Below are 16,358 nucleotides of genomic sequence, written 5' to 3'. Positions count from 1 at the left end.
ACCAGCCACTCCTCAGAAGGAAGATGGGGCAATCTACTTCCGTAGTGATACTGCCTCGGAAACCCAAGGAGGGGTCGCTATGAGTTGGGTCCAACTCGAGGGCACATAACAACAACAACAACAACATACCTTGACCTATAATTGGCTTTAAAATACTCTTTGATATTAGGCCAAAAAAAGCACACCAAACCAAACCCATTGCCATCAAATCGATGACAACTTGTAGTGATCCTATGGGACAGAATAGAACTGCCCAAAGAGTTTCTAAGGCTGTAAATCTTTACAGAAGCTGACTGCCACATATTTCTACCAGGGAGTGGCTGTCTAACCTTTGGGTTAACAGCCAAGTACTTAACCACTTGAACCACCAGGGATCTGATATTAGACCATTCATCTGACTTATTCAGTAACAAGACTGTACCCCTTAGTAGAAAAAGAATAATTCTTGTTTTAGAATTTAGGTTGGCATTTTGGATCAAATAATTGTGTTTAGTCCAAATATTTTCACAGATTTTTAAATTTTCTAATATTTGTATAGGAGCTCTGGTGGCATAGTGCCTAAGGCATTTGACTGCTAACCAGAAGACTGGCAGTTCAAACCAACCAGCCACTTCTTGGAAGGAAGGTTGGGCAATCTCCTTCCATAGTGATACCGCCTCAGAAACCCAAGGAGGGGTCACTATGAGTCGAATCCAACTCAACAGCAGTGCATTTGGGTTTTTGGTTTTAATATTTGAATGCACACTTTCATAAAATATTAAGATCTGTCAAGGAGAGAGATCTATAAACACATAGTGATATGCAGTATGATACTTTTTTCCCCTTTGGAAAGGAACAATAACTTTTAGGTTTTAGTAAGCATAAGGAATGTTTTCGGTAACCAAAAAAAAGAAGAAAGAAAACCAAACTCACAGCCATCGAGTCGATTCCAACTCATAGTGACCCCCTTTGTGTTTCCAAGGCTGTGAATCTTCACGAAAGTGGATTGCCCAGTCTTCCTTCTGTGCAGTGGCTGGTGGATTTGAACCACCAATCTTCTGGTTAGCAGTCAAATGCTTTATGAACTACACCACCAGAGCTTCGTTGTTTTCAGTAAGATAATTAAAAAACTTTAACCATATAGAATACATCTTCCTCTTATTTTGTAAAAAGAGAAGATGTCGTTTGCATTTGAGTGGGCACAATAAGAACAGGGCCTTGAGTCCCAAAGCAGTGTGTTACTTTTTTCCAAGTTTTTACAAGGGATCTCAATTATGAGTAGCCTCATTTGTGGGAGCTCTGGTCACATAGTGCCTAAGGAAGGCATTTGACTGCTAACCAGAAAACTGGCAGTTCAAACCCATCAGGCACTCTGCAGAATTCGGAAGACTGAGCAATCTACTTCTGGAAAGATTTACTCTCTCAGAAATCCCAAAGGGGTCCCCTATGAGTCGGAATCGAATCGATGGTGGTGAGTTTGGTTTTTGGTTTGATTCAGTATTTGTGTGTGAAAAAAACAAAAATTGATTTGGATTGTTCAGGGTGCTCTGGTAGCATAGTGGCGAAAGCACTTGACTGCTAACCAGAAAGCTGGCGGTTCAAACCCACCAGCCACTCCTCGGAAGGAAGATGGGGCAATCTACTTCCATAGTGATACTGCCTTGGAAACCCAAGGAGGGGTCGCTATGAGTTGGGTCCGACTCGACGGCACATAACAACAACAGGGTGCTTTAACCAGGTTTCCTATCTTTGGAGTTGACGGCCACATAACGAAGAAGTGTGGACTATGTAGAAATCAGCCTATATTAGAAAAGTGTATGTTAAGGGCAGTACTTTTCCTTCATTCTTTTACTTTTCACTGAAATAAAAAGGGGATATGTGTGTGTGTGAGTGTGTGTGTTCTCCATCGCATAAGTTAGGATAAGTTAGGTAGTACAACGTCTATAGAGTTCGGTTTTTTTGTTTTGTTTTGTTTTGTTTTTTTGTAGGAAATATCCTCAAAATGCCTTATGGCATTTAAATTCCAAATAAATGTTTTCCATAATCAGAGGCCACTCCAGATACAGTTTATGCAGCTCTCAAAAGCAAGTAGGCCATAGTAGTATAAACACTATTTAATCTGGAATTTTGAAATAAATCAGAAATAACAAGCTTTCTCATTGAAGGGGCTTACTTTTGTATATTTTATATCCTTTAAAACTATCACAACTTTTCTTCTTTCCAATAAAGTTAACTTGTTATTCCTGAACTGAAACCTGATACTACATGTTATAAATTATGTGAAATAGAAATACTTTTAACAGGTATAAAAATTATGCTGTATGTTAAAACTTAATAAAAGATTTTTGCTTTAAGAATTTTATACCACTTGTTGGACATGTGAGGAGCTCTGGTAGTGTAGTGCCTAAGGCATTTGACTGCCAACCCAAAGATTGGTGGTTCAAATCCAGCATCCACTCCTCAGAAGGAAGGTTGAGCAATCTACTGCCATAGTGATAACACCTCGGAAACCCAAGGAGGGGTCACTATAAGTCAGGCTGACTCGACGGCAGTGAGTTTGGGTTTTTTTTATTGGACATGGGTAAGATGGGTTATTTTGTTGATGTTAAGCTGAAGTTAAATAGTTTTATCTAAATTTATAGTTTAGATAATTCATTTGGCACAAAGTTGAATCTAGTTTTTGCTTTATCCTCACAACTACCCTTTTAGTAAGGAGTTCTGGTGGTGCAGTGGTTAAAGCATTCAGCTGCTAACCAAAAGATGAGACAATCTATACCCATAAAGATTTACAGCCTTGGAAACCCTGTGAGGCAGTTGTACTCTATTGTACAGGGTCATGATGAGTCAGAATTGAGTCGATGGCAGTGGGTTTACACTTTTAGTGAACTTGCTTTTTCAAATAAATTTTATTTGCAAGCTCTTAAATCCTTTTTTTCTCCACTCAACCTTGTTTTCATCATGTTTTATTTTGAACAAATTAACAGATATTTTAATATGCTTTTTAGACTTCCCAGTATTCCAGATAAATAGTTTTACTATAACCTGTGTCTCTTTCACCAGTAACTCATTTACTGAAGAAAACAGGTTGCTGCTGTGGTTAATTGCTACTTTGACACACCTCATCTTTATTTTTCAAACAGAAATGAAAAGCTAATAGACTAGAGGGTAGCCTCAACTTTTTGGAAACATGCAACTTTTACTACTTCAAAATATAATTGGTTTCTTTGTTTCATGGACTAAAAAGAAGGAGGAATAACTGAAGTCTGCTCAAGCCAGGTGTTTCGTGTTGGCAGCCTGCTCCCTAATGGCTTTCCTCTCATAGAGCAGCTGCCTACTAGTCAGCTTTGTATGGCCTATTGTTGCTGCACACCCCTCCTTAATACACATGCTGCCCCAGGGCAGACATCAACTTGCTTATCTTAGAAACCTACGAACCTGACGCAGGGTATTGAGGTTGCCTTGCATCTGCCTGGCCAACTAATTGTGAGCTTTCTGGCCAATGATTGGCTGTTATTCCACTCGGTAATAGGTTAAGCAAAGACATTGCCATTCCATCTGTTCAACCATTCATTGTTCTTCTTGCCTGCCTGGAAGTCTGCAGCTAAAATTGTGTTAAGGAGTTACTGCTGAAGCTGCTACAGAAACCAATGTCTTTGTATTTTCCTACTAACGTGAGTATCTGTGCTACTTAATGCCTTAGAAGTGAAACTTTGCAAAATATTCAGTATTAATTTGAATTCTGTAAAGGCTAGGAAGCACCTCAAATGGAAATCTAAAATTATTATATAGTTCCAAAATACCAGAAAATGCCTTCTTTCTGTAAAACACGTTGATGAAACAGATTTTTACATTTTTATTTTCTGGAGTTAGGGCAATAATGACATAACTTCATGAACGTTTGCAAGGCTTTTGGGATGGCATGTGATCGTTTGGAGGTTAAAGACAAGTTATAACAAATATTCTGGTATCTTGATAAACAGTTAATTTAGATTTTATCTTCTCATCAAATTCTTATGTTTATTAAAGTGTCACTGTCATACCTAAGTGCTCTAAAATTATAATAAAATTTGATAGATTTTCCATTGTCTTAATCTAGTTTGGGGAGATGAATTGAAACAGGCAGGTGTTTCAAACAGCTTGTTTTTAAATAAGATGATTAAGCATTTAATTGCTTTATCAGCAGTGTCAATATTCATGTACACTTTCGAATTTCTTCTCCCTGCCTTTGTTTTTACTTGCATTAGTTTCCAGTATTACATTGAAGATGCCATTCCACAAACTGCTGCTTTCAGGAGTTCTCTAATAGGGAAGGAAGGAGGAGACAAAGACTTTCATCTATCAGTTGGGAGGGAAAGAAAGAACATAAAGGGTTAAAAAGAGGTTTTCATTTCTACCACATGCCCTATTGTGTGAACATATGCATAAGTCTATTGAAAGTTTTCAGAAGATGGGCAGGCCACCAGTTGCTGGTCTCCTGCAGTTCCAGTAGACATCTGTTGCCCCAGAGCATTAACCAATCTGTTCAAAGGGACATCCTTCCTTTGTTAGCTAGAGGGATGCAGACAACAGCACTCACTGAAATACAATGGTAATTAAATACACAGAGACTACAGCAGTAGGTATTTATTACATATTCATTATTTTATTTTCATTGTTCTCATAGTATTACCACTTGGATAACAACCAGAACCCACTTTTATGGCATTGTAACTTTACATTACAAACAAATAAATTGGTTTAACAAGTTTATGAGTATTCCTGATTAATATGTGGCTTTTTATTTAAAGAAAAAAAAAATTATACCTGATTTGAAATGATTATCCAGGTTACGTAATGAGAACTTTCAGAAAATCTGCTCACAAAATAGGGGAATTTGTAGACATGCAATAAACTTCTAGTAAATAGCCATTATATACTTGCATTCAGCTAATGCATAAAACTAAAGAGTTTCTTTCTAAAAACGTAAAAATTATCCTTTATCATCACCTACAAAATTAGCATGAAAATTTAGTTCATTTTCAACAAATTGAATAATTTTAAAATGTATTAGGCCATTAGCAATAAAAATTGGTTGAGTTTCAGCTACAATGTCTAGAAGAATTTATAGATTTGTAAATGTGGAAGTATGTTATCAGAGTATTTATTTTTGCCAATACCTTTTGTGTGCAAGAATATAGCATGTAAAAGACATAATGGGTCCCTGATAAAAGGTTTAAAAGTTAAGCCGTATAGTTTGTGAGCCTCCTTCATTTTTTGATAACTAAGGTAATATAAACTCTGACCTACTTTGTGTGTGAAACTTTGACTATGCTGCTTCTTAATGAAGTAAGAAAAATTACCCTTGTTAGTGAAGATGATTTACACAGGTTTACATTTGAGTAAATGTAATAGCTTAACAGCTAATAAATGGTTTAGAAATTGAAGAAAAATCTAGTTTCTGTCTTACAGGAAGTAATACATTTCATGATGTTATTGGACTCTTTCTTTTTCAACATTATACTGATTATTTTTAAGGCATTGAACAAAAATAAAGGTCAGGTATCATTCTTTGTCCCAAAATCTTTTATAATAATTCCCTAGCAAGGTTTGCACATTCCATTACATTAACAAACACTATAGCCTCTGACAATATTTTTGATTAGTTTTTAAATCTTAAGACTAGCATTTAATATTTTTTGTTGAATGATTTTAAGATCCTGCCAAATTTTGATATTTTCTTAAAGTACTGCTTTAAATCAGCATAATCTGTAACTGATTACAAGTGGGTAATGAAGAATTATAGAGATTAAAATTTTGAAAAATCTTTACCATTTGAGTCAATGTAAATCAGGTGATATCAAATATGTATTATGTGATGGAGAAAATGTATGTAGCTTATAGGCCTTTAATTGAACTCATTCTCCCTTATTTGTACTTTTTCCCATTTTGTGTATTGCTTTACAGATTCTAAAAATTATTTAACTGTTTTAGTACAATATAGGATTGAGTAATTTTATCTGCTTTACCAATGCAATCTCAAAGATGAAAAAAGGCCTAACAATGTGAAAAAAGTTCATCCAGAATATTTTAAAAGAAAATTTGTGCTGCCTAACCCAATTAGATGTTAATTAAAAAAAAAAAAAGTAGGTGAGGTTTACATTTATGCTTAGCCTTAAAAACCATGTTAGCCCAATTACTGAACACTTTTTATTTAAATATGTACAATTTATATGAATTATCATAAATGTATGTGGTATTGACATACAGATGGATCTTATCTGGTGTAGTATTGTAAAAACAACTGATAATTCTAGTTTACTTCCTATTTTATCTGTATAACCATAATAAAATTATATAGAGAGCAGCTTTAGGTCATGGACATTTATTTTTTTTTTTTAATTAAAGGATACGTAGAAAGATTTTTTTCTTAAGAGTAGTTAATTTTCATTTTAAAAAACTTCATAGAACCTGGTTTTGTTTCTTTGAAAAATGTGAAAATTAAGAATAATTTCACTTATCCTTTGAATATAATATTTCATTTGTATTTTTCATTAGGTATTCATCTATATAGTCCAAAAGAAAAGCACTAGAGCTCAGTATTAAAATAATATTTCCTAGTTCAGTTCAGGGATTTGGTCAGTGAGCCATTATCTTGAAGAATTATCTCACAACAGCACTTATGCAAAACCAAACTTTTCAGGGGAGATCAAAAATGTTGCCCGTTAAATACACTTCCTGCAGTCAGAGCAGATTGTGGGGTTTACAGAACAATGATGTCGGAGCTTCCAGATTGGTTTGGCAGCTGCATTGTTCTCGGAGGGTAAACCAGACGCACTTAAGTCCCAGTCTCTTTTATAGGCTTTTGTTCATACCAAATTATTCTTTCACTGTGCTAGCATTCATGATGGCATGTTAAAGGAGTGCAGCTTAGCAACCAGCTTCTGGTTGCCAGGCAGCCCAGCTTCCAATAGCTTTTCCTTGTTTAAGATACTTTTGGTGGGAGCTCTACGAAGGCCACAGTGCAGATTTTTCTTTTAACTGTATCCCTTTATTAGGATGCTGTTGTGATTTGTTACTTGCATTATAGTGTCAGTATATTACAGTAGTTAATAAATCACTGAGTGTAAAGATTTGCTTTCAAAATCCCTTCTTTAATTCTAAATAATTGGGCTCATGCATATCCACATTAATAGAAGAAATTGAAATGGATATATCTTCATAATAGAGCAGATGTCTATTATCTTCTCCTAAGGGATATTCATTTTTATCAGTTGTGCAATTAGGAACTGAGAGAGTTTGGTGTTTCTTTAAAGCTAAAGAATGCTATATTATTAGTAGAACAATGATATTAAAGTTATGTTTCCTCAGGGGATAAACTCCTGTGTAAGTGTGTAGGAGTTCTGCACTGAAGGAATTTTAAGTGTTTGGTTATCAAGCTAAGGATTCCATAATATAACTATGGTTAAATTAACCATAGTTAATATAATTTATTTCATTATGTAGAAATACTTCACTCTCTAATAAGTCACCAAATAATGTGTTCAAATTTGTGACTTCTCAGAAAATAACAGCATTTTTCTTTTAACATTTATATAATAGCTCCTTTCTAGTGTAAATAAGATGTTGAAGAGCTTTAGAATAAAATGTTTTCCCAATTTTCTTTTTTAGCTTATTTAAATAAATGTTTTATGACAGTCTAAATGCATCTATCCCTAGCATGCTAATGTTATCCTGGATTTTAAAAAACAAACAAACCTGTTGCTGGCAAGTCAGTTTCAACTCCTAATGACCGTATGTGACAGAATAGAACTGCCCCCTAGGGTTTCCAAGGCTGTGAATCTTTATGGAAACTGATTGACACATCTTTCCCCCATGGAGCATCAACTGGGTTGGAACTGCCGAGAGCTTAACCACTACACCACCAGGACTTCTTAAGAGCAGGTGCCTGAACAGGGACAACTTATCCTGGATAGATCGCTGGAATTGCCTTAATAAGTAAACTACTGTTGTGGATATGGTCCTTACAATGAAGCACAAGAGAAAATTATTTTGCTACCCTGTTCCTAGTAGAGAAATAACAATTATTTCCAATAGACTTTAAGGGAAAAGAATAAAACAGCAAAACCATCTTAAATAGTAAAAACATTTTTATAAGGGGGAATATGGGAGAAAGATTACTTTTTAACCAAATGCAGATAATGGTTAATTAATTGATGCAATCAGAAACAATTGCTGCCATGAAATCAAGATATTGAGATGTTACCACTTACTTTCAAGTCAGCTACCACTCATTGTAACCCCTTGCATGCAGAGCAGAACTGCATTCCAAAGGGTTTTCAAGGCTGTAACCTTTTATGAAGTAGATTCCACCAGGGCTTTCTTCTAAGGCACCTCTTGGTAGGTTGGAACCACCAACTTTTTGGCTAATGGTAGGACACTTAACTGTTTGCTCCATGCAGGGACTTCTATGAAATGCAGATAATATTTATTTAATGTTCTTAATTATTTGCAGCTAATGTTATAAGAAGTATTTAATTTCCTGCTTTCCATAAATGTGCATAGGATTAAACAACTCCTTCCACCACCAAGTGTCCCTGATACTTAATAAGAGTGATGTAATATTAGAAGTTACATTCTATTACCCTGTCCAATATGCACAAAATAATTATTGTATTTTATTATAAAACTGTTGTTGTTGTTGTTATGTGCCGTCGAGTCAGCCCTGACTCATAGCGACCCCTCCTTTGGTTTCCGAGGCAGTATCACTACGGAAGTAGGATTGCCCAACCTTCCTTCCGAGGAGTGGCTGGTGGGTTTGAACCGCCAGCCTTCTGGTTAGCAGTCAAGTGTCTTAGCCACTATGCTACCAGAGCTCACTATTCATATGTAAATGGAATGTGATTCACGTATTTATTTAATTCTTGACTATTTTAGAATATGTGCTCTTTCATGGTAGTATCTAAATTATTTTTAAAACTAATTTAGATTTTTGTTAAGGTTGATTCAAATTGATAATTTTCAAGTATTATAAGTTAATATTTCTTTTTTTCCACATGACTTTCTCTCACTCAAGAATTTCTTACAAATTTTTGTAAGTTCTGTTGGAGAAAATGTACATAACCTATCATTGGCATAATTATAATGTGTTTTATGATAATATTCTGTGTCACTCTAGAAACATAAATTTTTGTAAAAATGGAAAAATCTCTTCCATCTAGGTTGAGCGTGAGTTTTAGAATCAAACAAATCTGGGTTTAAAATCCAGTTCCCAACTATACAAGACCAACAGGCAGCATTTGCCTAAAAGCAAAGTTTAGAAGGCAGGAAAACTGGGCAAATGGAAACATGGAACCCATGGTAGAAATGAGGAGAATGGTGACATACTGCGGGGATTGCAACCAATGTCACAGGACGATCTCTGTATAAATTACTGAATGGAAAACTAATTTGCTCTGTAAACTTTCACCTAAAGCACAATAAAATATTTATTAAAAAAAAAAAAAAAAAACCCAGTTCCACCACTTATTTGCTTTGTTGACATAGAGTAATTACCTGGCCTTCCAAATTCATACCCTCTTCATCTAAAACAATGGGGTATTATACTATCTTGACAAGGAGCTCTGGTGGCACAGTGCCTAAGGCATTTGACTGCTAACCAGAAGGTTGGCAGTTCAAACCCACCAGCTGCTCCATGAAAGGAAGATGGGGTGATCTACTTCCATAAAGATGTACTGCCTTGGAAACCAATGGGTGTCACTATGTGTCAGAATAGATTCGCTGGCAGTGGGTTTGGGTTTGTTGGGTTTTTTTTTTTTGGTTTTATACTGTCTTGGCAATGCTATTATAAGGGGTGAGAGGAAGCAGACAAAATAGATATTACAATCTATGACTTGTCCATTGAAGACAGAAATGTTAACAGGAAATATAAAATCCTAAATATTTTACATTTTTCCCTAGGAATACGGAGCACTCTGTATTCAGGAATACAGAAAAAACAGCAAAGTGGAGTCAAGTACACATAACAGCTTCATGGGCTTGAAGGATCATCTGGAGCATGACCTAGGCCACCTTTATGTGGAGACCACTGACCCACATTTAAGTGCAGCTGTACCTTGGCCAATGGTAGAAAAACCAACAATGGATAAAGTTAATTCTGGGAAGGAAGTTACAGAAAAAGAGGTGTCTGAAGAAAATGCAAGCTCTGGTGACTCTGAAGAAAGCACAAATTCTGATAATGAGTCGGAACAATTGGGTAGCATTTCCATAGAGCCATGCTTATTAACTAAGACTCACAGACAACTATGTAGGTCTCCCTGTTTAGAGCCTCACATACTCAAACGCAATGAAATTTTGCAAGACTTTAAAACCGAAGAGTCCCAGACTACATCCAAGGAAATGAAGAAACTCCCTGATGTGGTTCGAGAATACCAAACAAAACTGGAGTTTGCACTTAAGTTGGGTTATTCTGAAGAACAGGTTCAGCTCGTGCTAAATAAACTTGGTACTGATGCTTTAATCAATGATATATTGGGAGAACTTGTCAAACTTGGAAATAAAAGTGAGACTGATCAAACTGTTAGTACAATTAACAGTATAATGAGGGAAACATCTTCCCTGGAATCACAGAGGTCTGAATCTCCAATGCAAGAGATTATAACAGATGATGGTGAAAATCTGAGACCTATAGTTATTGATGGCAGCAATGTAGCAATGAGGTAAGTGGAAACATCTTTTCTAAGAATTATTACCAAATATTCTTTAAAAGTTATTTCTAATTTCTTAGCTCTCTTTAACAGTCATTAAAGTTAAGGTTAGTTTGCATCCCAGCATTACTTACATATATTTAATTGTGTCTCTCTCAGTTTTCTATCCCTTTGCTTCCAGGACACTCAGCCATCCTCACCCCATCCATCCCTGAATAGAGACACCCTTTCCCCAGATGAGTCTCTTTTTCTCAGCTGGCTAAATTGCTATGGTAAAAATTACTGTGTGCTCCTGATTTTGTGTTAATCAGTAGTCTTAAACAAAAAACTTGAGTATGCCAATATCCAACAATTTTGAAATCTAGTCAAATAAATAGCCTATTTCTACATGAAGTTAGATAAACTATTTAAACTATTTTTACTGATTTGGGATTTAAACAAATCTATAGTTTCAAGTTTTTTGTCCTATCCAAGAACTATAATTCAAAAGTAATTCTTTAGGAACTGGGGGAAAAGAAACTAAAAGCAAAGCTGCTAATGAAATACTATTGATGAATTTTGATTAAATTCAATCAATATATAGTTAACTGTCCAAATGTTCAGAGTACTGGAAGATATAAAAAAAAAAAAAACATAAAGGCAATAAAATATATAAAATCATCAATTCTTTAAAGAGTTTAAGAGTTTCATGTAATGTTTCTCAAAAGGGGATCTGAGGATATTTACCACAGAGTCATCTGGAGAATTTGTTTAAAATGCAGATTCTGGAGCAGTGCTGTTCAATAGAAATATGATGCAGGCCACAGATGCAATTTTAACTTTTCTGGTAGCTACATTAAAAAGTACAAAGATACAGATCAAATTAATTTGAGTAGTATATATATGGTTTACAGTGCAACACAACGCACTGCCGTTGAGTCAGATCCGACTCATAACAACCCCTCCTTGGGTTTCCAAGGTGATACTACTACAGAAGTAGATCACCCAATCTTCCTTCTGCTGAGCAGTCACATGCCTTAGACATTACACCACCAGAGCTCCATATATGGTTTGTTATTGTTGTTGTTTTGTGCCTTCGAGTTGGATCCAACTCATAGTGACCCCTCCTTGGGTTTCCCAGGCAGTATCACCTTTCTTCTGAGGAGTGGCTGGTAGGTTTGAACCGCCAGCCTTCTGGTTAGCAGTCAAGTGCCTTAGGCACTATGCTACCAGAGCTCCTGTATGGTTTAGGCTAATATATCCAAATTATCATTTCAACATGTTATCAACAAAAAATTATTAAAGAGATATTTTTCATTATTTTTTTTCATTTTAAGTCTTTGAAATCCATTGTGTATCTTATACTTACAGCACATCTCAATTTGGATTAGCTAGATTTCATTACTCAATAGCCACATGTGGCTAGTGGCTGCTATATGAGTAATGTAGTTGTAGAACCCCACACAGACTACCAAGTCAAGCTCAAGATGTACCCTAGGCATATGCTTTGGTAACAAGTACTCCTACTAATAATAACACATACTGAGACTTGAGAACTGCTGTTTTTAGTAGGTGATAGTACTTCCATATAAGAAGGAACAACTAGTGTGTAATCTTCAAAATAACCTTTCCAGGCAGAGGCAAAATTATCCTCTTTTCATATGTAAGCATACTAAGACTTATGAGTTTAAGCTACTTGCCCAAGAAAAAACATAATTCAGACTCAAATGTGTTTGATTTCAAAGTCTGAATTATGTTTTTTCTTGGGCAAGTAGAATTTCATCATATAATTAAAGAAGTTGAAAAACAAACAAGTTGAAAAGGTTCAAGCCAGATCTTTCAAGGCTTCTAATGCCAAGCTAGAGAATTTAAACTTGGCTTGGTAATTCAAGAGTAATTAAAGTTTTTGAGTAGACAATTGTTAGGGGTAAAGTTGTGACTCATATTGATAATCTGGCAGTTATGTTTAAAGTGGGTTATATAAATGATAGGAATTAGAAGCAATATCAATTTTGATGCAAACAACCCCTTCTAATGAAGTAAAGAGACCATAACAAGAGATATGAAGTATACATATGGATTTGAGAAATCTTTCAGTGAGATAACCTCTATTATTTAATATTTCCCAAACTTGGCCACAGAATGATTTTTTGTCTTATAGTAATCCAGCATTGGTGAATTATTACCTTATAAAAGTGGTAATAATTAGGGCTCAAAACTCATGAAATTACTAAGGTAGAGAGTTTGAGGGAAGCTCTTGAGGAACACCTACAACCATGGCTCTATACCAACATCACCAGAAAAGTGTTTTAAAAGTACATCTTCCCAGTGTCTACTCTCGGAGGATGTGATTCAGTGGGGCTGTGATAGATCACAAATAACTGTATTTTTAAAAGATGCCACAGGTATTTTTGATTCAGAGTCAGTGGTCAGTGTTGAGAAGAAGAACAGGAAGAGTTGGGAAAGGATTTAGTTTTGTTTCTAAGAATGAGACTATATAATATATCAAGCTGACGGGGAGTGGGAAGCAGCGCCACAGAAGAAGAAAAGAGCAATATGATAGTTTAATTTTTGAAGCAAAGGTTTGAAGTGAGAGTGCAAAGGCACAGTAGAGAGTTCGGCATTGGAGAGACGTATACTGTGGGACAGAATGAAGCAGAACTTTCAAGGGGATAAACAACATACGATGATAAAATTTGGAGCTCTTATAAATGCATATTTAAGATAGATATCATTTATATAAATGATATCACAATTGGGTCAGCCTCACCTAGTATTCCTAGTTGAAATGAAAGATAATTGGATAACTAAGAATTTACATAAAACTCTAAACCTTACTAATCCTACATGGTAAGACTTTATCCACAGAAAACTTTACTACAAAAAATAGATGGCATAATTACAGCATTTCACACAACCCATTCTTAGATAATTATGAAAACAAACTTCTACTCCCACATTAATTTGGCACCATCCTCTTTCCCTTGATGTAAAGATGGGACAATGCAATTCATTTCTTTTCTCCACCATATACTGTAATCTGACACTTAAAGTGAAATGCTTCAGGCATTCAGGAGAGAACAAGTTGACAGGAAAGTTTTATTATAGCAGCATTACATTGTCAGTCACAATAAAATATAATACCATAGCTATAACTTTGAAAGTGCCAGAACTCAAGAAAAATTCATAGTAAACTTTTACATTCTGCCATTTATAAGGTCTATATAAAGTAGCAAAGTTATTTGAAAATGCATTTCAAAATGTATTTCACATCCAAAATTTTAATTCAACAAAAGTGCAGGGGCATTTCATGTGTTTCATGTTGCATAAAATATAAGGAGCTTTTACTTTTGAAATTAATTTTTCACTCATGATAAGTTTTGCAAACCTATCATATATAATAAAAACCAAACTCACTGCCATTGAGTTGATTCTGACTCATAGCAACCCCCTTTGGATTTCCGAGGTGGTAAATCTTTATGGAAGTAGATTGTCCCATCTTCCTTCCATGGAGTGGCTGGTGGATTTGAGTCACCAACCTTCTGGTTAGCAGTCAAATGCCTTAGGGACTACGCCACCAGAGCTCCTTATCATATATAATATGCTTATGTATATAAAATAATGTATATAATAAATAAATGTGGGGAGTTGGTTAAGAATAGAGTACAGTTGTTCCTGTTAGGTGCTGTCAAGTCTGTTCCAACTCATAGTGAGCCAGTGCACAAAAGAAAGAAACGCTGCCCAGTCCTGCGCCATCCTCACAGTCTTTCCTGTGCTTGTGATCCAGCAAATGCACCAAATAAAATAGAGTCCTATTTATTTCTTTTTCTGCTCTGCTAAGCAGATAAATTCCCTATGTAAGATAAATATATTTTAGTTTAATTTAAATGCTAGCCGTGAACCTGATAGAAATGATTCTTGAGATGTATATTATAAGTAGGAAAGCAAGAGACATTTTCATTGAAAGTAGCAAAACTGGCTTTTTAAAAAATCTTTAGCCCTCTACATACTCTACATTGTGATTCTAAACAAGTCGCTTAAACTCTCCAGCCTCAGTTTTCAAAATTGTAAAAAGGGGAATTTCTATCTTCTTGTGTTTGGCACTAGTTAATGCTAGTGTCTGTCATGTAATAGGTGCTCGATAAATCATAGTTATTATTCAAGAGTCAGTGTCAATCCAGGATATAGTAACTAATATAATGAAAAGTGATTTATCCCAGTTTTTTCTTTCAACATTTAGCAAACAGTGATTTAGTAGTCCATCTTATTCTCACGACTTCTACCTCAGGTTTATGTCACCATTGGTTTTCAGTGATAGTTTTTATAGTTTCATAAAGGAGACTTGGACTCTTAGACTCTTAGAGCTGGGTAGACTCCAAAATTGCCCAGGGATGAAGCGCATCATCAGAATATCCAGCCAAGCTCCCAGAATTGTGGGACTACTGTATTACATTGGGGTGGAGAGGTTTTTTTGTTTTGTTTTGTTTTTTCATTTTATTAATTTGCTTTTAGAAATGTGCTACACTGATAGGGGCTCTAGATAAGTTTGTTAAATAAAAATTTACCAAAAATTGACCAATAAAAAAATGAAATAGAAAAATTGACAGATACCTGAAGCATGGGCTAGCATAATTTGTCAGTTATTTCACTGATGGGTGCTGTAGGAGCAGAGAGGACATAGTGTGTAAAAATAGAAAAGAGAGAAAAGTAAGTTTAGAGAAAGCCCTAACTTTTACATATAAAATCTTGAGCATTTAAGAAATGCTTGCTTTCTGAATAAAATAGATATCAAATATACATTTGTGGAGCTGGGCTAACAAAACCTAACAAAAGCCACAGTTAATTTTAAGTTCTAAAAAAAGGAAACCTCAAAAATTTAGCAAATTGGTTGTTTAGCAGCAAATAGGTGTTTTCTAATAGAGCGGACAGCTGATAATAAAGATGTACCATGAATTAATAATACTCCAAAATTGGACATAGAAACATGGCATGATTAACATTTATCATATTTCTGGAATGAAATTCTTAAATTATGATTCTTCTAACTTCACAGGGAGCTCTAGTAGCATAGTACCTAAAGCATTTCACTGCTAACTAGAAGGCTGGTGGTTCAAACCCACCAGCCACTCCTCAGAAGGAAGATTGGGCAATCTACTTTGGTAGAGATACCGCCTCACAAACCCAAGGAAGGGTTGCTATGAGTCGAATCGACTCAACAGCAGTGAGTTTGGTTTGGTTTTTGGTTCTAATTTCACTATTCTTCCAAAATCTGTGATTCCACTAAACTTGAGGAATCGGCAGTGAAATATAGAATTAGTCTTTCTTCACGTGTGCCTATTAGTTTAAATTTGTATATTTTCTTGAACAAATCCAGTGCTCTTTTAAGTTCTCAGTGATTTCAGGTTCTGATACTTGTCAAGTCATTAGAAAGTACAATCTTGTGAGCCATCAGGGGTGAGAATATGATCCATTCTGTCTCAGAGCCCCTTAATTTCATCAATGTGCTTCTGTGATTTAGTCACCTAACTTTATTAAAATTACCTAAATCTCCATATTCTACTTCAGCTTCTGAATATTATATAAGACTACTGAACAAAAAAACCCTAAGCCTCTTCACTACCTGGATGTTATGCTGTAGCACAAATCCTCTCATTGAGTATTAAAATGGAAACTGAGTATGCTAGTCATCTCTTTTTGATCTGAACAGACTACTGAAAC

At 35.3% G+C, this 16,358-nt stretch overlaps 1 protein-coding gene across 1 annotated transcript in view; it reads left to right on the top strand.

The window, feature by feature from the left end:
* Positions 1–3,893: 3,893 nt before the first annotated feature.
* ZC3H12C (zinc finger CCCH-type containing 12C) overlaps positions 3,894–16,358 on the top strand; it is a 40,224-nt gene continuing 27,759 nt past the window's right edge. The window contains exons 1-2 of the mRNA XM_007936573.2: positions 3,894–3,914; positions 9,916–10,673. Coding sequence (XP_007934764.1) covers positions 3,894–3,914; positions 9,916–10,673 — 779 coding nt within the window. The remainder of the gene's footprint in view (positions 3,915–9,915; positions 10,674–16,358) is intronic.

This window comes from Orycteropus afer, unplaced genomic scaffold, assembly GCF_000298275.1.
Source record: "Orycteropus afer afer isolate SDZICR_OR568_19922 unplaced genomic scaffold, OryAfe1.0 scaffold00036, whole genome shotgun sequence".
Taxonomy (NCBI): Eukaryota; Metazoa; Chordata; class Mammalia; order Tubulidentata; family Orycteropodidae; genus Orycteropus; species Orycteropus afer.
The sequence above is the reverse complement of the archived record's forward strand: the minus strand, read 5'-3'. Positions and strand labels throughout refer to the sequence as shown.